Raw genomic sequence first — 22,150 nt, 5'->3', positions numbered from 1 at the left:
TGCTTGCTTGCATATGTGGTCATGATGTCAGTATTAATATGATACACATAGCTGTCTCTGTGTCTATTTATCACTCTGTCTGCCTCTGCAATGAATGAGTGTTTATATCTGTAGATCAAAACCCTGTTGGTGGTCACCGGATGACTGAGATATGGAGCTGCTAAATTAACATAACTGCTAAATTAAAACTGATGAACACAAAAATATATAGCCTATCATCCAGAAATAGCTTATTTGATTTTAGGATATAAAGATGAAAATTAGTAACTATCTTTACTCCAGTTACAGTTTTGACTTCAACACTTTAATACTATGCAGTAAGTAGGTTTACTTTTACTTCCAATAGCCTACTTTGTATTTGACTGTTTGGTCTAATACTTGTATCACTTGTATTTTAGTCAACAATGCAAGTAAGGTAGGAAATTAAACATAAGTCATAGTTTTTTGAGTACTGGGCCACTTATTTTTTTACTCTACTACATTTCAGAAAAAAATTATTGTATATATTTACTGCAAAACAGTTGTAGCCTACTATTTTCTTAAACAATAGCTCATAATATATGATGCATTAAACTTCCCCAAATTATACCTGAACCAGCTTTATACAGTTTCATTTCACACATATACTACCTACTATACCATTATTTTGGAAAACGGTTAATTAGCCTCCTTATTTAAAGAACCATCCTTCATGGTGAGTAGCCTAAAACAATAGCTCATAATATATGATGCATTAAACTTCCCCAAATTATACCTGAACCAGTTTTATAAGTTTCCTTTCACACATATATACTACCTATTATTTTGGAAAATGTTAATTAGCCTCCTTAGTTAAAGACCCATCCTTCATGGTGAGTATAACCTACTTTTACTTTTAAATCCCCAAATGTATTTTAAGTTTATTTAGCCTAGGCTAAATAATTTTAACTATTTTAATTTGGTCGAAAATTATGATTTATATACTATTTGTGGTATTTTCTTTTTATCAGTGTTGCTATACTTTTACATAAAAGATGTGATGATGTTTCACCACTGTAAACACCGCAGTAATGCAAACACCACAGTTGTTAACAAATCATCACCCAGTAAAAAAAAATCACAATAAAAGGAAAATTACCACCAGACAGGACAAGAGGCAAATAAAAAAAGCATACATTTATTATAATACATTTGTCGAGATCCCTACCTTTCAAATAAGTAATGAAAAAACGTTTATATTGCATAAAAAAAAATCCCCCAGTAAATAAAAATAAAAAGGCGGGGTTTTTTACCGTCTCTTAGAGAAACAGTAATCCGTCTCACCGCGCGTCTTATCGGGCAGCGTGTTGTGCGTCTGTCTGTGTGTCTGTGTGTCTACAGGGCTCGGCTCTCACACAGCAGTGTTGATGATATGTGTTGTCAGCTGATCAGAGAGAGGACAGCCTGCTGCGGTACAGGCTGTTCCCGGCCTGGCTCGGCACGGAACGGGTTACAGGTCAGGGTGTCTATTGGAACACAGTGTTCTCGTCAGCAGCGGTACAGCTACAGTACAGCCGGAACATTGTGTTACTTTGTGGCTGCTTTCCAAAGACCTGCCCCTTAATTTTTACACTAAACGCCCTCCCACAACTCTACTCCTCTATTCGGTCCTCTCTCTCTCTCTCGCGCTCTCTCTCTCTCTTCTCCTCACTCCTCTCTGCCTCCACCACTGTCATTTTGAAGTCTGAGCTCCATGTGGCTACTTCAACCCGGCACTACTAGAGGAAAAGAGGGATAATAAAAGGATCACAGGAACAGGAACAGCGCGACATAAGAACCACATGGACAGGACATTTAGTACCCTGGATGTGAGATGAGAGGGCGGTCTTGAATAAGGAGGAAAAAAGACGCGGTTAACAAACAAAAAAAATCATCTACCGACTGAAATTTCAGCGCGTCGCCGGCCGTTTCTGGAAAGAAACTAAAAAAAAAGGAGCGCAAGGAAATGTGAGTCTTCTACTCTATTCCCTCTATTCTGCTGCTAAACGATTTAACTAATGACTTAATTACACACTGCTTTCTGTTACCGCCTTGCTGAGTTAAAGGGACACTTGTTATACATCATAAAAACATCAAGTCTATAGCAAAAATGTTAATTATTTATTTGTTTGTGTCCAGTTAAAGGTTGTCTGATTATAAGAGGATCATAGGGTAGATGTTGAATTTGTCACACGTGTGGGGGCATTTGAGGTTACAGCTTCACAGTGTGCTCTGGAAAATAAGGGCTGATAAGACTCCCTGTGTGTGTTTATAGGTGTGTGTGTGTGTGTGTGTGTGTGTGTGTGTCACTTGGCTGTGGTTCCCAGTGGAGGCGGATGAGGACAACAGTTTACATCCAGAATCCCTTTAGGCTTAGGTGTATCTCATAAAGTACAGGTTGTAACACTGTTTTCTGAGAATCGGTAACTGTAGTTCATTTCGGTGCTGACTCTTATTCATTTTTTTAGCCCACGTTGTACATTAACAGGACATAATGGTAACCCCTGAATAACTTTAAATATATGGGTGTTATCATACATGACATTATATGTAGTATTTAGATGTAGGTCTGTGTGTGTGTGTGTGTGTGTGTGTGAGATTGAAGCAGAGTTGGCCTGCTGACATGGACACGGGTTGAGACAAAGTCCCAGAGATGAATCACGCTGCCTTAGGCAGATATTTAATGAATATAAACAGCTTCTTGTTCAAATACCCTGACATACTTAACTAAAGGGTGACCATTTCTTTATGTTTGCCTTGTGAATACAGTAAAATTCACATTAAAAGTACATACGCCGCTGTAGCAGTATTGCCCAAGAAGTGATGTCTATAAAAGCAACTATTCATCTTTTGTAACTCCCTGTGATGTCTTTTGTCAGGTTAAGAAATAATCCCCCTGTGCCAGACAATGCTGTGCCTCAGGACGTCAGCCTATGGGTCCGTCATGCACAGTGTGTACTCACATGTTCACTTATGAATCAGCAGCAGAGTACGGATGTGAGACACAATGTACAGATACACCGTGTGCGTCTGTGGATGTGGTCTTTGCCTCATTGTGTTCTTTTCCTGCATTCCTCCGCAGGGTATCTGAGTTAAGATACATGTAGCCTACATGCCATTTTATCTGTGTCGTAACTATTTGCAGTTGGATTCCCTGTTCAGTGTTTAATAATTAATTCTTTCATACAGGAAAAGCAAAAAAGTGAAATGATAAAATCGATGCAATGAATGCGTTTTAGTTATGGGAGTTTATCAATAATGGTAATTCATCACGCTATCACTCCACTTGCTTTATTTAAATGTAATCATGTGTTAATGTAAATGGTCCATTTGAATAATCAAGATCTGCTTATTTTCAGTCAAAAATTGAAGCTGGGTTGTACGTGAGGGGGTCTCAGATTGGTGAGCACCATCAGGCTTTGCCAGCGGGGGAACAGTGAATAGAAGGAACATTGTGTTCAGACACACATACATACACACACACACACACACACGCACAAACTCACGCACGTACAACGAGTTACATCTTAAATGAAATCCATGAAATTTAAAAGACACAAGACGAGGTGTCGCCGCATAAGAGATGGACATTTTGTGCCGCGCTTGTGTTGAAGAGTTCAGTGGACGACACTTGATCTTTGAGAGTGACACACAATTGAAGTAGCAGAATAAATTGAGTGGACGTCAGTACGACAGATGTTTATGGTTTTACCCCGTGGGTCGAGGAGCATGGGTACGCCATGGCTTGGGCTGTTGCTGTTCCTAAGATTGTTCTTCTCACACTAGGACAATGAGTCCACATCTATTTCTTAATCAAGATTCAACGCAATGAGTGTATTGCCAAGTTGATGCATTTCAGGCCAATAAGCTCTGTTGCTTCAGTTTCATGCTTTACAGGCTCTTTAAGAACTTAGTCACCACGGCAGAATATCCTAATATTTGCACATGGTCATCAACGGCATCTGGGATGTTGAAGCCAGGACAACTGGTGGAAAAATCTAGATGCAGGGAATGAGAGCTGCCGTTCCTTTTTAACCCTAAGTCATCTCTGTGGTTAAGTGGCAAGACGGCCGTCTGATCAGCTCCATGCGTAACCTATCCCTCATAGCACTTTAGTCTTTAGGCTTTGCTGTAAATATGAATAGGATTTTACTCAGATTGACAAGTTAAATAAGATTACGCATGTTGTTTGCTTCAGCAGAATAGAGAAAATCTACACTAACGTGTCCTAATGTTACATGATGTTCAGTGCAGGGAGCGTTACAGTAAGGGGGGATGTGATGAAAGTTTTCAAGCAAGACTTTTGACTCATCAGTGAGATTGTCTCTATTTATATAGTTCTTCATACACATTTATATATTTCCCTCGGTGGCTCACCAGCATACAACCAACAATTTAAGAAAGAACTTGCATCATTTTTTGCTTGCAATATACAGTATACATTTTTCTTAGTTTACACTTGTTAGTCAGTGTGCAAAACACATGCACGTCTTTCTTGTCCAGAAACTTGTTTTAACTTTAATTACATTTAGAAACATTTCAAGCCCATATTGGCTTTATACCTCTCTATCTGATGAAGAGCCGATTTGAGTGTGAAATGTTGCACGTTTAAATATAATAAAGTAAAAGTGAAAGTTGCGTTGGGAGTCTTTGAGAAACAGAAAACACTTGTTGTTTTCTCATCATTTTCATTTGTAATCGTTACTTCACAACTCTGGCCTAACCTTAGTAACATCCTGGCACAGGCCCATCAGCTGATGCTATTGGAGCAAGTGTTAACGTCTCAGCTGTCGCATGTGATAATAATCACCAAATAGTGTTTGGCAGCATGCTTAACATAGCTAACTGGCTCTTTCATTGTCTTCAGACAATGTCAAGATTATTCTGCTAGGGCAGACTGAAAAATGCCTGCAGCCATATGTATTAAATAACAGAGCCTGTTGACAACGATTGCTTCTGTGACAAGAGAGAGGCAACAATTAGCAACTGTAACACCAACAGGTCATTACAGTTTTATTGCTCTCGTATCTCTTTGTGAGACTGCAGTTATCTATCTAGCTATCTAGCTTTCCATCTATCCGTTAGGGCTGGGTATCAAATCTTTTTTTGGTACCAGCAGAATGTTTCCATAGCACCGAGCATCGAATGTCTGCTCAGATTAGTCATCTTGGTTACTTATTCTTCGACCAGAGAATGCCTAACTTGAATTAATATTTTGCCAACTTTAGACCTTTTTTATTTGGAGCAGTTACCCAGCTAAACATTTTTGTTACAGAATTATTTCCATAGAATCACATATAAAATGTCCTGTGAGATTCATAATCCTGTGTATTTATTCTAAAAATGTTGTTCTTGAACTGAACAGGTTCAAGGGTTTACCTTAAGTAGGACTGGATGATATGGCCAAAATCTTCTCTCACAATATAGGTAATTTCATATCGCGATCACAATATATTTTCTGGTAATTCAATAAATTAATGGTCTATATGAAAAAAACATATGGCAAAGCCTGCTTTTGTATACTCCTGTGTGAATTAAATACTTGACAAATGAAAAGTACTCTATATTATTTCATTTTAGGAACTTGAGTGCAAAATGGACATACGTTTTAAGTGAAATTATAAAGAAAAAATAAATAATTATAGGCCTAGCCTATATCACGATAGAAACGACATAGAAAAATATATACAATAGACATTTTTATATCGTTTTGACAATATACATTGTCATAATGCCCTGCCCTGTCCCAACGTAAGACACCAAAAAGTTTCCATTTTGGTATTGCTACCGAAACCTCAAGTATCATATTGACGCTATATCGGAAAAATTTTGATTTCAAACAATGTGTCTGTACCAATACCAAGTATTGAAAAAGCTATTATCAAATGTCAGGTCTGATCCATATATTTATCTCTGTACAACAGTGTTTGAAATTGTTTTATTTTGGCATTGTTTTGAAGAGAAAGAAAAGAAAGAAAATTGAATTAGTTGTCAGATTTGTTTGATAATAATGTATGTTGCTAGGAAATACAGAACATGCAAGAAAACAAAATACCAAAAAATGCTTTTGACAAAATACTTAAAAATCAATAAGGAGACAATATACTGCATAGTATTTGGGATGAGAATTGGTACTATAAAAAATCTGGAGGGGATCAGTAGTTATGTGGATATGATGGTCAGGCAGGTAGAGGTAAAATACTGTTTAAGGAGACAACATTTGAGCTGTATCAAAACACGACCAGTCAAAACCGGACGGCTTGTAGCCTCATATTCCGATAAGATATATCAGTGTTTCACCTCTGAGCTGGAGATTCATGATCAAATTCAAGATGTTAACCTGCCTCATCACAAACACTGAGAGAAATTACATGACTGTATTTGTGAAGGCGCAGCTTTATCAGTACAGTGTGTGAGCGTAGTCAAGCCCACACTGTTCCTGCTCATACGAGGCTTTCAGAAAAAAAAGACTAATGTTGAAACACTCATTACAAAATGAACAGTGAAAATATCTAAATGAGGTTCTGCTGTGCTGCAGATTTAATTTTGGTGTCCATAAAATATGTGGACGTCATTTATAGGTTGACAAAGAGCACAGAGGGCCATAAGCTAATAGTCTTGAACATGCTGTTCTTTGGCGAATGCAGCTCGTCTTACAAAATAAAATGACTGAAGCAAGCAACACGCTGCTGCCTTTAATATTATATTTATGTAATTACTTCATCTGTAGGGGATCAGACAAGGTGGTGATATCACAACTGCAGTGCAAACTAATGTTCCTCATACAGTTGGGATCAATGTTACTGAGGCTTTTGCAATAAATATAAATATATATATAATAATAAATATATCTCCAGTACAGTACATGGATTTAGAACATGTGTCCATAAATAGCTACAAGTTATATAATGTGGAGGAGAAAGTCATATTCACGGGGTGGATTATTGAGATCTTGCATTGATATTTTTGTCAGTGACTGTGATTTTCCAGTCCGGCTCCAAAAATTAGATTTATTTCATGTGCTCATTTTCCTGGTTGCGAGTTTGTCCCAAAGTGAAAACATGAGACATGTTATTTATGGTGCTCAGATAGCTAACACGTAGGCTTGTGTTCTCATAATGTTTACAGTGTTACCGTGTGATGCCCACACGCTAAAATGACCACTGATCAGGATCTGACTATGGAGGGCCATCCAGCCACGGCCGTGTTTGCTGCAAAGGGCATTGATGTAACACCTAGTAAAGACCAAGGAGTTATCAAGGTATTTATTATCATTGTTTTGAATTATATCATATGGCATGGTCACGATATTCTCCTCTATATTCTCTGTTAAAAAAGGTTTCTCAGTTGAACTGGAAGCTGGTCTTTCTCTCTGCAGGTTGTGAAGCGTCCGGGGCTCGATGGAGAGTGGCCGATGATTGGGGACAGAGTGACCGTCCACTACACTGGGAGGCTGCTCACTGGGAAGAAGTTTGACTGCAGTCGGGATCGCAAAGAATCTTTTTGCTTCAATGTGGGCAAAGGTAGGCGACTTCATGCATTACTGTCATACCTGAAGGTGCCTTAGTGTCGTCTCTTAGTTTGATGTTTTGGAAAGTACGCCTACTTGTTGAGAGTTAGATGAGACGACTGACACCTCTCTCCACCTACCAGCACCTCTAAAGCTCACCAAATTAACACGTTATATCTTGTTTGTTTAATCCATACAGAACAAAGAGTAAAAACAACTAGGGCTGTCAATCAATTAAAATATTTGATCGCGATTTATCGCAAATTAATCACATTTTTAATCTGTTCAAAGTATTTAATACTCTTATCAACATGGGAGTGGGCAAATATGCTGCTTTATGCAAATGTATGTATATATTTATTATTGAAAATCAATTAACGACACAAAGCAATGACAGATATTGTCCAGAAACCCTCACAGGTACTGCATTTAGCATAAAAAATATGCTCATATCATAACATGGCAAACTGCAGCCCAACAGGCAACAACAGCTGTCAGTGTGTCAGTGTGCTGACTTGGCTATGACTTGCCCAAAACTGCATGTGATTATCATAAAGTGGGCATGTCTGTAAAGGGGAGACTCGTGCGTACATATAGAACCCATTTTCATTCACATATCTTGAGGTCAGAGGTCAAGGGACCCCTTTTGAAAACGGCCATACCAGTTTTTCCTCGCCAAAATTTAGCGCAAGTTTGGAGTGTTATTTAGCCTCCTTCACGACAAGCTAGTATGACATGGTTGGTACCAATGGATTCATTAGGTTTTCTAGTTTCATATGATCTTCAATCTAGCGTTAAAATTAAGCCCGCTACAATCTCCGAAAGATCAATTGCGTTAATGTGTTAAAGAAATTAGTGGCGTTAAACGATCATATGACGGTAGTATCATCAGTCTTCTCATCGAACTCTGGGCACGTACGTGAATAAGCGCATTCCCCGAAATGTCAAACTATTCCTTTACATTCTTATCATTTTAATTTAAATTATTACATAATCTTTAAGCCCACTTTATAAACCAACAACATCTCTTATAGTTGTATTATTTACTTCACCCACTCACAGGACAAGTCCTCAAGGCCTGGGATATCGGTGTGTTGTCCATGCAGAGGGGTGAGGTGTGCACGTTGCTGTGTAAACCCGAGTACGCTTACGGATCTGCTGGAAATCCCGACAAAATTCCTCCCAACGCTTCAGTAGTGTTTGAGGTAGGTGTGCCACGTCAGTGTTGCCATTTGTGCCGTGCATTCCTTCTGCATCACACTGAGGGACCCTGATAATTTAGGAGCATGTGTCAGTCCCTGTAGATGGAGCTCTCTGGTCATAAAATTAACTGGTTTGTCTATTTTAATCCCCTTTCAGTCAAACAGTTAGAGTAGTTCAGTCTGTTTGGAGCTCATTGGGGATACAATTCAAGCTTTCTCTGTCTTCTATAATCAATGACAATTCTAATTCAGTTCTGGGAACTATCTAAAGAGATTTAGCCAATTGCTCTGCTTTACACGTTACCCCCCACGGGCACATCTTTGTTATTGAAATGTTCTACCCCCCAGAAGTTTTCTTTTGTCAATGCTCCTGATCTAATCCAACTGTGTCAGATGTTACCACAAGCTTTATAAACAGGTGTTCAATGTTAACTTCAGTATTCAGATTATTAATTCATATATATATACTGTATATACTGCATATATAGAGGGGGGACTGGATGTGAAGGGGTTATTTATCTTAGCTTGTTTTCTTCTAATAGATGAATGTACAGTATACATACACTTTATGTCTGACTACCTGTGCGGTTTCTCCAATAGTCATTATTTATCATTCTTCTTTTTTTATCTCCATGACTTGATGTGATGACTCCTACTTGTTTTTTGTGATGAATTTGCTTTTCTCCTCCCACACCTACTCCAACACCACACACCGAGTTCTGCAGAGCTGTAATTTTGTTTCTTTGCTTCATATCGCTATTTGTGTAGAACAATTATTGAGTAAACATTTGACACAACAGATGGAGCTGCTCAAGTTTGAAGGAGAGATTCTCACAGACGATTCCGGCGTCGTAAGAAGAATAAAGGTGAAAGGTGACGGTTACACTAATCCCAACGATGGAGCAAATGTTGAAGGTAAGAACAGCCTTTTTCTTCATGGGTAGTTACTGATATTGTGCCAAATAACCAGTACATTAAAAAGTTACATCAGAGGTTAAATTGTGTCCTGATTTTTCGTCGTATGACCAACAGTGCACCTGGAGGGAAGGTGTGGTGGTCGGCTGTTTGACAGCAGGGACGTCAGCTTCATTGTCGGTGAGGCTGAAGATAAAGGCGTTCCTCTCGGAGTGGACCGAGCCATGGACAAGATGCAGAAGGGAGAGTGCTGTCTACTTTACTTAAAGCCAAAGTAAGTCACTGAAAAACCTTAAAGGGGACATATTATGCTTATTTTCAGGTTCATACTTGTATTTTGTGTTTCTACTAGAACATGTTTACATACTTTAATGTTCAAAAAGCACTTTATTTTCCTCATACTGTGTCTGTAAATACCTGTATTCACCCTCTGTCTGAAAAGGTTTTAGCGCCTGTCTCTTTAAGACCCCCTCCCGAAAAAAGCCCATTTTGCTCTGATTGGCTTGCAAGAAAAGAATGGTGCACCTTTACAAAGGTAGTTCTCCAGCTGTGGGTGATATATTCTAATGAGCCTGCATGTGACATAGGAAGGGGAGCCAAATCTGAATGGCTTGTTGAATCACATGTTTTCTGATCGACGCAGCCCACAAAAATACTGACTGGGTTGTGTTATTTCACAGTTTGTGGGTTGGTAGACTCTCCAGATACCCAAGTGTATGTGCACAAGCACTGAAAAAGGGAGTTTTTTTTATGATATATCCCCTTTAAAAAAACTGCTCTCTCAATGCAGTCGCAGTGAGACAGTCTTTATGTGGGATTGCTTTGGTAATTATCTCTGCTAGATGTTCATGCTGTGGTCCTTCATTACACCTGTTGAGCCAAAATACAATTGTGTCCCCAGGAACCATTTATTTCATTGTACTTAATGTAGGATTTCTGTCAGATGGTGATTGTATTCATTTTGCTATTTTAATGCATTTTTTCTTCTCTGCTATGGGGTTTTGAAGACAGATACCATAACCAGAAAAATGTACAAAGATCCAGTCTTTCAGAAACGCTGTTACTGCTACTATTAATAGTATATATTTTGTACATTTGTGTGTGGCATCAGAAGTAATGTGGTCTTCAACAATCCTACAATAATTCTACAACATACTATATTAAATTATATTATTATATAATGTATAATTAATACATATTATACTGAGGATAACGAATGCTCGTTGCTCATATTTAAGTATTTAATAATAATGTATAAATCCCCAAATAGCCCATGAAATAGGGAATCATCCCCCAACATTATTAATTATTCATATTCAACATTAATTATTATTAGTCATTCTCAGACGGATATCGCTTTTTGTTTGTTGTGTGTAGAGGTGTGTGTGTGTACAGTAGTGCGGCAGCGGCACAGTCCCGGGTCAGTCCTAAAGAGCTTAAAATCCATCAATATTGAAGAGCGATTTGGGTCGTCAACACCAGAATGAGAAGTCACTCATCCAAAAGATGAAGAAAATTAATATGAGACAGTAATAAGGAGTAATTACAAAAGTAAATAGAACGCATTGTACTGCCCAAACCACATAATAAGAATCCGTTAACCCCGCCCATACCAACCTCACCCATTAACCCCTCAGGCAAGAGCAATACTAAGTAGTGGCTGGTGACTTAATACTAGGAATTCATAGCACAATAATTATTTATACTGAGAGTTGATGCCAACAAGAAGTAAACTAACACAGAAAGTAGAAAATAATCCATGCATTATGCCTCACAAATCCATGTAAATTAAGAGTCAGAACTTTCCATTTCTGCTCATGTAACTCCTATATCTTCCCTTTCAAGAAACTGTACTGTATTATCTCAACATGCATCTTGTTTATTTTGCATGTATGACATTTCTTTAATGCCATACATGCACCTTGATCTACTTATAGATGGGTTTTTTTTCGCAGTTAAGAGCTATCAGCCTCGTATTAAACAGTACAATGTGTCTTTTGTCTTAAACTCCTCATTGTACAGATTCATAATAAATAATATGTTATAAAGGGAGCAGTATTGAGACCAACTTCACATAAGCAATGAAAGAGTGTGTCCTTTTACATCACTGCATTTTGAGCAAGTGCCTGGAATATCAATATGAATAGTATGAATTTTGACATGTGTTAGATGTGGGGAATTTTTTACCAGTAGCATTTATTTAATTTGGTCACAGGTGTGATTTCCATCACTATAGTTTAAATGTCAAGTGACTTGAGTTGACTGTTGACAGTTGATACAATCTTTGTACTCAGTTTGGCTATTTGATACGTAGAAGTGGTTCAACAGTTGTATCTTGTATTATCAACAGGCTCATGCTCTGTCATGTTTTTTCTTTCTTTTTTTTGACAGGTATGGCTTTGGAAGCGAAGGTAAACCGGAGTACAAAATTGGACCAGATAAAGACATAATATACGAAGTTACCCTCAATGGCTTTCAAAGGGTGAGCCCTGCTTTCTACTTTATATGTCTAAAGAAATCAATTCTACATTAGAGATTTGGTTAATACATATAAATTCAAGCACACTTTGAGCAACAAGTCCTCCAAAGTTATGTAGATGATTTCAGCTCACTACCTAAAACATGACAACCAGTGTTTGCTCACTTTCTGTCATGTTCTGTTTCCACAAGGCTAAAGAATCCTGGGAAATGGACTTGCCTGAGAAGCTGGATTCGGCTGCTGCAGTGAAGCATAAAGGGAATCAGTATTTTAAGGTACAGTCCTCATGCTGCAACGTTATAATAATGAGTTTTTATTAGGGCTGCCAAAGTTTTAAAGCTAGAGTGAAGATACTGGCATATGAAACTAGAAAACTAGGAATCTATGTCATACTAGCTTGTCGCAAAGGAGGTTAAATAACGCTCCAAACTTGTGCTACATTTTGGCGAGGAAACTCTGTCAAGGCCGTTTTCAAAGGGGTCCCTTGACCTCTGACCTCATACGTGAATGTAAATGGGTTCTATGGGTACCCACTAGTCTCCCCTTTACAGACATGCCCACTTTATGATAATCACATGCAGTTTGGGGCAAGTCATAGTCAAGTCAGCACACTGACACACTGACAGCTGTTGTTGCCTGTTGGGCTGCAGTTTGCCATGCTATGATTTGAGCACATTTTGTTATGCTAAATGCAGTACGTGTGAGGGTTTCTGGACAATATCTGTCATTGTTTTGTTTTGTTAATTGATTTTTTGTAATAGTAAATATATACGTATATTTGCATAAAGCAAGCATATTTGTCCACTCCCATGTTGATAAGAGTATTAAATATTTGACAAATCTCCTTTTAAGGTACATTTTGAACGGATAAAAAAGACGTGCGATCAATTAGCGATTAATCGCGATTAAATATTTTAATCGATTGACAGTCCTAGCTTTTTATTTTTTTTATGTCTTTTTCATTTTTACTTCGATTTTTTATTTTAGTTAGTTTTCAGAGTGTGTTTGCTAGTTTTTGTTTAGTTTCAGTTTTTCAGAAAGGTTTAGTTTTAGTTTTTATATATTTAGTTTGTTTTTGTTAGGGGCCAGCTATAATGTCTCAGAAGTATGTAGCTACACATACATACGAAATGCATGGTTGGAGAACTGTGTAGGAATGGCCAAAATGTTTTAAGTTTTATCTTCGCGCTACTTTATTGAAGCAATTGCGACATGGCACCATCTCCTGGAATGTCAAGTCCGTGCAATTTCTGTGCTTCAATGTCACGAGAGCTGATGAAAATTCATGCCGTCTCCTTTTTTCGGTTGTGATGTATTATATCTAAAAAAACTGAAATGAATTTACGTTCATTTTTTATTTTATTTTCATTCGTTTTTTACCCAGGCCATATAGTTTCAATTAAGTTTTAGTTTTTCTTAAATGATATGTTTTTTTATTTAGTTCCAGTTTACTAAAAATGACGGTACGCTGCTGTAGCTCAGCTGTTAGAGCGGGCGTCCCACAAAGGCTGAGCGGCCCGGTGTTCGAATCCGACCTGTGGCCCTTTGCTGCATGTCATCCCCTTTCTCTCCCCCCCTTTCAGTAATATCCCTGTCACTAATAAAGGCATAGAAGCTCAAACAATAATCTTTAAAAAATATATATATATATTTTTCCCTGCTTATTTTCGTTTTAGCTTCAGTTTTAGTTTACTATAATAACCTTGCCATGCTGATCAAATTATTACGTGCGCTAAGGTGCGATGGCCCGATCATCGCTGCTTGCAGCTTTAATTATTTTGTATTACTGTTAACATGTTCATAAAGTGGTATTATCTTCCTGTATTAGGCAGGGCGGTACTGCCAGGCAGTCATCCAGTACCAGCGCATCGTCTCCTGGCTAGAGATGGAGTGTGGCACTGGGATCGAGCAGCAGAAGAGGATACAGTCTTTCATGTCGATGTCACACCTCAACTTAGCGCTGTGTTTCCTGCGGATTAAAGAGTTCTCACAAGTAGTGGAGAACTGCAACAAGGTGAGCTGCACGACCCTGATGCTATTTATCCATATTTAAACACAATCTAATTTCACTACATTGTCTCTCTGTATCTTGACTAATTGCTGTGTGTGTGTGTGTGTGTTTAAGGTGATTGAGCTCGATGAGAACAATGAGAAGGCTCTGTATCGCCGCGGGGAAGCCCGTCTCCTTCGTAATGACTTCAGCCTGGCCATGGAAGACTTTCAGCACGTGCTGCAAGTCAACCCTGCAAATCAAGCGGCTCGTGCTCAGATTTTCATCTGCCAGAGCAAGATTAAGGAACATCATGAACAGGACAAGAAGACCTACGCCAACATGTTCCAGATATTTGCAGAACGGGACGCCAAGGTCTGTAAACACGCTGTTCTTGGCTAAACGTAGACAAACAGTCAGCCTGGCTGGTTTGTTTGTTTGGCCTTCTTTAACTGAGTGAATTGAATATTAACGAAAAATACTAAACTAAAAATAAATATAATTTCTATTCAACACACACACACACACATACACACACATACACACACACACACACACACACGCACACAGCTATTTGGCTTTGTGAGACATAATTTGTTTTCCAGAGTTTTATGACCTACCAAAACAGTTATGTTGTTGTTTTATGTTCAGGTATTTATACATAAAAAAAACAACTTTATTTTTATAACATCTTTTAAAAGAATGTTACAAAATGCTTTACAAAGGAAAAAACAAATGAAAACAAGTCAGCACCACAAAAATGTCACTTCCTTCTCACTTTCCACTGATATCGAGATTAAGGCCCCTTGCCGTCATTATCTGAAGATAAATAGAATTCAAACAACGAATAGTTGAAGGACTAGAATTCACAATATGTTAGGAAGTGGAAGTGGTATTTTTAGGAACTATGAAACTAAATTGTATTTGTATTTCAGCTCTGGAAATTACATGGGGCACATCTGACTCCCATAAATCAGGTTATCTACCTGGTGGGGGATTTTTTATCAACTAATAGTCAGCCATTTTAGGTATCATGTTGAGAGTTATTGATACAATTGATTGAGGTTCATCCCACAACTACCAGCCAAATGTCCTGTGAAATATTTTGATATTCATAACAAGACCCAGTAGTTCAAATATATAACAATAATATAGCTGATTTATAATTTATTCGAAGGTTTTAATTACATTTCCATAGTAAAACGCCCTGCTGTATCGTCGTCCTCTGTGTTATTATGCTTTCTTCTGTATTACGCTGACCTCTAGTGTTCATTCATGGATTTGTTGATTTTCTCACCTATTGATCCAGATGCTCTTCTCTGTTGAAAAAGGAGAAATTATCTCAAGAGTAAAAAAGCAATAACACATAATGATACCAAAACAACTTCTTAATATTAAGGACAAATGCAAATTTGGTTAGTTATTTCCGTTTAGATTTATTTCTATTTCACTGTTCAGTTGTTATATAAGGAGGCACATTGGTTGCATCCAAAATTCCACACTAACATTATATTTTATTCACTAAAACAGTTTGTGAGATTTTGTGTGAGACAACCTTAGTATAAAATCAATAGTACGCATATTGCATAATATTTCCTTCCTTTCCTACGCTTCAATGTAAGTGTTTGAATTAGTTCAGACTTTGATTCTCACAAATCGTCGTTTTGGTCACATGAGGTTGGTACAGGTTACCATGGTTACACGACTCCAACCGGCAAGCAGGCTCTCAGGAAGTGACGACCTAAATTACTTCTCACTGCGTCCAAAAAGATACATACTGTTTATTCACACAAAAGTACAATAGCACACATATTGGGTATGTGGAGCATAGTATGCGATTTCGGACGCAGCTATTCTCATGAAATGCACATAAGACATGCAGAATCTATGATTGTAGGAATTTCAGAATTGTCTTCATCATTTTGATGACTTGCCTTATCAACAATGGTTTATTTTAGACTGCTGTAGTCATGTGTCCTTCATCTCCCCCTCAACAGATTGGGAAGACGAAGAGGAGGCGGGATGACAGCCTGAGGAGCGGCATGAACGGTGAAGTGGGCATCAAACGACGGCGGAGGAGTCAGGACTGTCCATCGTAAGAGAGACGTTTGAAAGGGAGAAAAAAGAAAGACATGCCTTCCTTTGCTTTCCAAACCCAGGGAGCAGAGGCAGGAACGAAGTCGTATAAAAGCCTCTAATCCAAACTTCTTTATCCCAAAATCCAACATTACCATTCCTGCATATCAAGCAGAGTGTAAGCAGGGACGTTTGCAAGCCAAACAGCATTTCCCCAGTCACATGGACTGTGCGACTGCCAGGACGTACCTCCCAGTGGAATTAGTACTGCAGAATCAATCTAGACCCCACCTTTTATTTTGAAAAGATATCGTTTATTTCTTCAAAAACACAGAGGAATTCCATTTGATTTGTCATTGGGCTACTGTGTAGAGTTCAGATGTGCCTCCAGTCCACAGTGTGTTTCCAAATCCCAAACAGTACATGCTGGTTTCACACCTCTGGCTTGTATTTGGTATTAAGCCTCTTCTTGGGCAGCTGCATGCATGCATCACGAGGTGTTTGGGATTCAGACTTGAAACTTTGCTATTTTTTAAATGTGCAATACAGTATGTACTTTGGATAAAAGGCGTAAGGAGTCTCGTTAGCTCAGTGGTATTTTAAAACCTTTCTGTGCAAGAAAACAAAAAAGCTAAATGCCCGTAACTTAGCTTTGATTCATAAAAAATAAGTACAAGTCATAGTGTAGAAAAGCCTGCATTCATTTACAGTAATGTTGGGAAAAACTTAAAATACAGAAATACTAAAATAGTACAAATCCAGGGCTGTGGTCGAATAGTCTTTTTGTTTTGGAAGGTTCCTAACTGAGTGAAATGACCCAGAAATAACAAAGTGGCAGCCATGATAAGAGCTGTTTGAATTCTCTTAATGCTATGGAAAGGTGTTTCAATGCTTCCTTTCTTATCTCCTTTAACCATCCCTTACCAAAGGAAAGGAGGTAACAATGTCCCACAATTCCTTGCGGCAGCATTCGGCCGTCAATAATGGTGCCTTCAAATGCGGTCGTGTTTTACGTGTTCACGAAAAGAGTCCATATGAACTCTTGTGGTAGTCACAACCTCGTGAAGTGGAAAGTTTCTGAAAGCTCCGAGTTCACTCGTTGTGCCGTGCTTGTTGACGTTGTCAGTAATGACGGAGGCCACAGAAGTTCATTTATCGGTGCTTAATAAGTGATTATGTTGTAATTTTTGGTCAATTATTGTTTTTCTTTATAATAAGTCTGAGGAAAATGTTGATATTCCCAACGGCCTCATCTTTTTCCTCTGTCATTATGCCTTTGCATTTACTGCATTATGTTACCCGCTTGCTAGCTTGCTAAATTGTTAAATTGTTAGCCTCTGTGGCTTCTAGACGTCAACAGTCACGTTAATATTGCTGTTGCTTTGGTGTTTTTGGTGTTGTCACGACTTAACCACTTGAACGAAACACATTTCAACATATCGTGTACACGACATCCCATGTCGTAAACACAAGCTCACGAGTTTCATTTGAAGGCACCGTAACATCAACCTCACTGTTTAATTGAACACGTTGGATAAATTGAAAAGCGTTCTCCTCAGGAGGTGTGATTCTGTTTAGGACAGGAATCCTTGCTTGAATTATACGGCCTTGAGTTTGTCACTGTAGACTAATCATTTTCTATGTGTTATAAACAAAATTGCTGAAAAACAAAAAAAACAAAACCATCCATCTGCCATCGTGTAAGTGCACTCAGATTCTCTGAGCACCGCGGTTGTCTTTTCCTTCAGTCGTTCTGAATTCTCCTTCACATCTTTCCTTGACCTCATGATGTTTTCCATCAAGGTCAAGGTCAAAGTGGTTAGGAAAAGACATAGGATACAGTTTTTTGGACTATTCGACCACAGCCCAGGACTCACATACAAAAAAAATTCTCCTCCAAACATGACTGCACTATTTCCATAAATCGCTGATAGAAACTTCAAGTTTCCAATCAGCAGAGTAGAATCTGAAACAAGCACAAACTACAGATGCTAAATTATACCAAAATATAAATCTGTAATTCTGGCGTTCTGGCAAATTCACTGTATTTGGTTATTGCTAGAAATTCATATTATTTTATGACATGAAGCTACCTATAAAGCCAAATCAGTACATGTTTTTTAAAAGCCTATAACAGTACCTTAACTGTGGTGTAGAGAGATTATTTCCAGAAATACAATTTTAAATTGAGCCCCTTGTTTTTGGGCAAAGATGAGGCATTGTTTTACGACGGATAAGACCACGGTCATGCACTAAAATAATTTATCCATGAAAACATGCATGATAGATCATTTTTTAATTTGTTGAAACTTTGTGTTTTAAACACGTCACGCAGTACAAACAGTTTATTTTATGAGAAGCCAGTTTGGTATTGTAGTAAAACAACGATGATCTATGGGATTGATAACAGATGATAACATAATTTTTATTGACTGATAACATTTTAAGACGGTGGCAGCTGCAAAAACTTTAAAAAAAACACACAAGTTAAAATATATATATATATAAAGTTAAATGTTTCCACTCCTGAGCTTTGGTGGATTTTAAGTGATTGATGACTTTCTTCTTCTGTTGTGCTCATTGTATGTTTATCTATCAGCTAATTGCATAAACAAGCATGGCACAATCTTCAACACAATCTTCAGTCAGCAGACGACTGTCAGATCCTCATAATTATGATGAAAAACTTCTTACAAAAGGAGGCGTTTGATCATAACATCACCTCCCCATTCCCACCTTTGTATTTGACAGGGCAGATGCACTATAGCATTGACCCTGTGAGTGAAAGTGGGAACGGGACACAAAAACTGCAATTGAGCTTTAAAAACCGTCAGAACCACAGTTTTTTTCTTTCAATCTTTCACAAGTTTCATGAAATTTCAACTCCGGTAATGTGATCAACTACATAATTTTACATCTGTGTAGTTCTTTTTTGCCTCATACCCCTGAACTGGTGTCTCTTTATTTCACTGCATCTATTTCACATATTATTTTTTTGTTATTTTTAAATGTGTGAATGTTAGTAGATAGTGGACAGTGATGCACTTTGGTGACTGTCAAACCAACACTGTTATCTTTTCATGAAATGTCTGGATAAAGTCTTGACAATAATCTCGAAATGTTTTATAAACATTGGTTGGTTCAGAATGAAAACCTTAGCTGTCTTAAATATTTTGTGTAAAAAAAATCAACAGTGTGTATGTGTGCGTGTGTGTGTGTGTGTGTGTGTGTGTGTGTGTGTGTTAATATATATTGTTGTATGTTAGCAAGGTTTTTAAAAACAGCTTATTGCTATGTATGTTTTCAAGTACTGCTGGCTCTAAACATTCAAACATTTTGTACAGTGGAAATGAGCATGAAGTACTTTTTTCTAGCAATTATAAATTGCATTTTAAGAATATACAGAATATTTATCCATCTCTGTCGACTACAAAAAAGATCTCCAAGCCTCGTAGTGCTACACATTCATCATTTTTGATAAATTGACAAATTACAGGAATAATTTGGAAAATATTGACACAAAACCAGCAGGATGAAATCCAGCTGTTTAAACTGCGGCACTGCCGATGTGAGATTGGTTTTTATTAGAAACTGTCATGTCGTACAAAATGTTTACATGTATTCAAAAGATCTTGTAAAGCAAAAATGTGATCAATGTATTAAACCGGCATTTATGCAAAAGAAATATTTTCAGACAAAAAACTACGTAAGGTACCTTTTGTTCATGTCTTCTTTATATATTTTTTTATTTTTTTGCACTTTAAAAGCATTAAATAAATCCAAGAGTTGCATTTAAAGAAAGATGTCATTCTTCAAGTTATAGGTCAATATTTCCACAGTGTAATAACATCTTTTAAAGTTTGCATTTGACACTAGATGTATTGTCATAAAACTGGTCAAATGGGAATATTATCATCCAAAAGTGTTGTATTAATCTTGTGTAGAATTTAACACAGTCATTACATCTTTAATAGTGCTTTTAACTTAATCTTACACACATTTCCTCCTCAAAGAGTCTGAAACAGTTTGAAGAATTCTCTGAACCTGAACAGATTTTGTGAATTTAAGCTTTGTATTCATTCATGGTATTTTAGGAGATAGCCCTACATATCCAGATATAGGAATAATCCCCCATTTTTGGCTTTGGTGAACTTGTTAGCCTACATATCCAGCAGTTACGGAGCAACATTAGCATTAATTTGGAGTTGTCAATCTGGTCAAGTCCAATATTCACCCTCTTTTAGCTCTGATTTTGGTCCCCACCAGCTCCTGAGGGAAATATCTGTCTCTTTAGCTGCTAAATGAAGCTTAAAGCGAAAGTTCAGACAGGAAGACCCTCTTAACACTCTCTCTCATTTACAACCTTTCTGTCTCTCTCTCATCTCTACTGGCTCCTACTATATCAGCTGACCAATAACCAAACAGATTCTACCACGCTCTCCATGAGCCAATCATATCGTTGCAATCAAATTTTAAAACTGTTCTCCTCTCTGCGCTGTCATTTCAGTGCGACTCGATGCAACCCGCCTCCACCCCGTCACCTCCAGGCTTCATCATATTCTGTACCCAGGCCTGCTCTACATTCCTTCATTAGATCTTCAGCTACTCCTTTCACCACCACCACCAGTGTCTAGACTCCACGGGGGGAATATACCTAATCTCACCATGGCATCGCTACCCCCTTTTATATACTACGTCACGATGGAGTCTAATCGCACAAGACTTTGCAATATTCTTCTATTATGTACCATGTAATAAATTAATGTTCATTCTATACGGAGTCTCTCCTGATTGAAATGCTCCGCTATGCTCACCAGCTAGTCGCCAACTGTGTCTGTCTGCTGTTTGGTGCTGAGCAGGTAGCGTACAATGTGTTTATCTGAGCTTTTTACTGAAAATAGCGAAGTCAGAAAACAATGCTATGAGAGCAGTGAGAGTGAACCAGAACAGTAAAGTTGTGTGCCGGACAGCTAAACAATCAGCTGAAACTCGTCTACAAAGAACCGAGAGGAGCTGCAGATTTTGGTGATTCTTTGTAGGTTCGCCGCTACGTTTGTCATTTAATACAGTTATCATACAAATATTGATAGCTACTTTAAACCTGCAGTACGCAGATGTTTTTTTGGCATCATTGCCATAATAACCTTTCAGCATTTTCAAGTCTTCTGAGAGAAAACTAAACTTCTGCACCTCCTCATGGCTGTTTTCAGGCTTTAGAAAATCTAGCGCAAGACGGGAGACTTTGACCAATCACAGGTCATTTTCAGAGAGAGCGTTCCTATTGGCTGTGCTCCGACTGGTGGGTGGTGCTTGGTATTTCCTCAACAGATCTCAACATGGCTGCCGAGTCACAAACTTTCTCATTTTACAGCTAAACCGTGCACTACAAGATGGTTCTGAAAACATTTGAGGAGAGAAATAGGCATTACAGTAACAGAATATTGATTCATATCTTTTTTTAATTGTATTCGCTCCAATTCTACCCACTGCTGCTTTAATATAACCTTTGAAAATGTAATTGGTGCTTGAGTTTATTTGATTTGAGTGTTTAATTGTACTATTTGCAATTGCTCATACATTTTTTTGTGTTGAAAAATATCCAGGGGTAATGTTTATTATAAATACATATATCCTTTGTTGGCTTTGAAACTGGCTTGACTTTTATTTATTTTTTGGTTTAAACTTGACCAACCCTTTCCAAAGGACACAACAGTTTATGCATTATGACTCCTTTAATGGGCTGTAAACACTGAACCACCCAGAAAGGAATCTGCATCTGTGTCGTGCTCACAAAACAATTTATGAATTATTGACATTTAAAAAATACTTTAACCTTATTTTATTTAATCTGATCCAATTTCTGATTCTTTCTCACCATTCAACTTGTCAGTCAGTTTGACCAAAAAATGAGATGAAAACAAGGAAATTAATCAATCATTCTACAGTTTACGAAAGCCGATCAATACTTAATCACACAAATA

The 22,150-nt window shown here is 37.8% G+C and overlaps 2 protein-coding genes across 2 annotated transcripts in view; one reads left to right on the top strand and one right to left on the bottom strand.

The window, feature by feature from the left end:
* Positions 1 to 22,150, bottom strand: part of rab44 (RAB44, member RAS oncogene family) — an 82,282-nt gene that overhangs the window by 46,436 nt on the left and 13,696 nt on the right. The gene's annotated exons all lie outside the window — the stretch shown is intronic.
* On the top strand, positions 1,654 to 19,970 carry fkbp5 (FKBP prolyl isomerase 5). Its single transcript, XM_074646186.1, has 11 exons — positions 1,654 to 1,965; positions 7,126 to 7,258; positions 7,376 to 7,520; positions 8,570 to 8,712; positions 9,510 to 9,624; positions 9,742 to 9,898; positions 12,016 to 12,106; positions 12,295 to 12,378; positions 13,932 to 14,117; positions 14,229 to 14,468; positions 16,091 to 19,970. The coding sequence occupies exons 2-11, from the start codon at positions 7,154 to 7,156 to the stop codon at positions 16,190 to 16,192; spliced, it is 1,368 nt and encodes a 455-aa protein (XP_074502287.1). The 5' UTR covers positions 1,654 to 1,965; positions 7,126 to 7,153; the 3' UTR covers positions 16,193 to 19,970.

This window comes from Sebastes fasciatus, chromosome 1, assembly GCF_043250625.1.
Source record: "Sebastes fasciatus isolate fSebFas1 chromosome 1, fSebFas1.pri, whole genome shotgun sequence".
NCBI lineage: Eukaryota > Metazoa > Chordata > Actinopteri > Perciformes > Sebastidae > Sebastes > Sebastes fasciatus.
Note: the sequence above shows the minus strand (reverse complement) of the source record. Positions and strands in the feature narration are given on the sequence as shown.

Excerpts from the sequence above, each read along its gene's own strand:
- fkbp5 (XM_074646186.1), top strand. The coding sequence starts at position 7,154 with ATGACCACTGATCAGGATCTGACTATGGAGGGCCATCCAGCCACGGCC. Across the intron at positions 9,899-12,015 it reads CTACTTTACTTAAAGCCAAA|GTATGGCTTTGGAAGCGAAG; the intron begins GTAAGTCACTGA and ends TTTTTTTGACAG. Across the intron at positions 14,469-16,090 it reads TTGCAGAACGGGACGCCAAG|ATTGGGAAGACGAAGAGGAG; the intron begins GTCTGTAAACAC and ends CCCCCTCAACAG.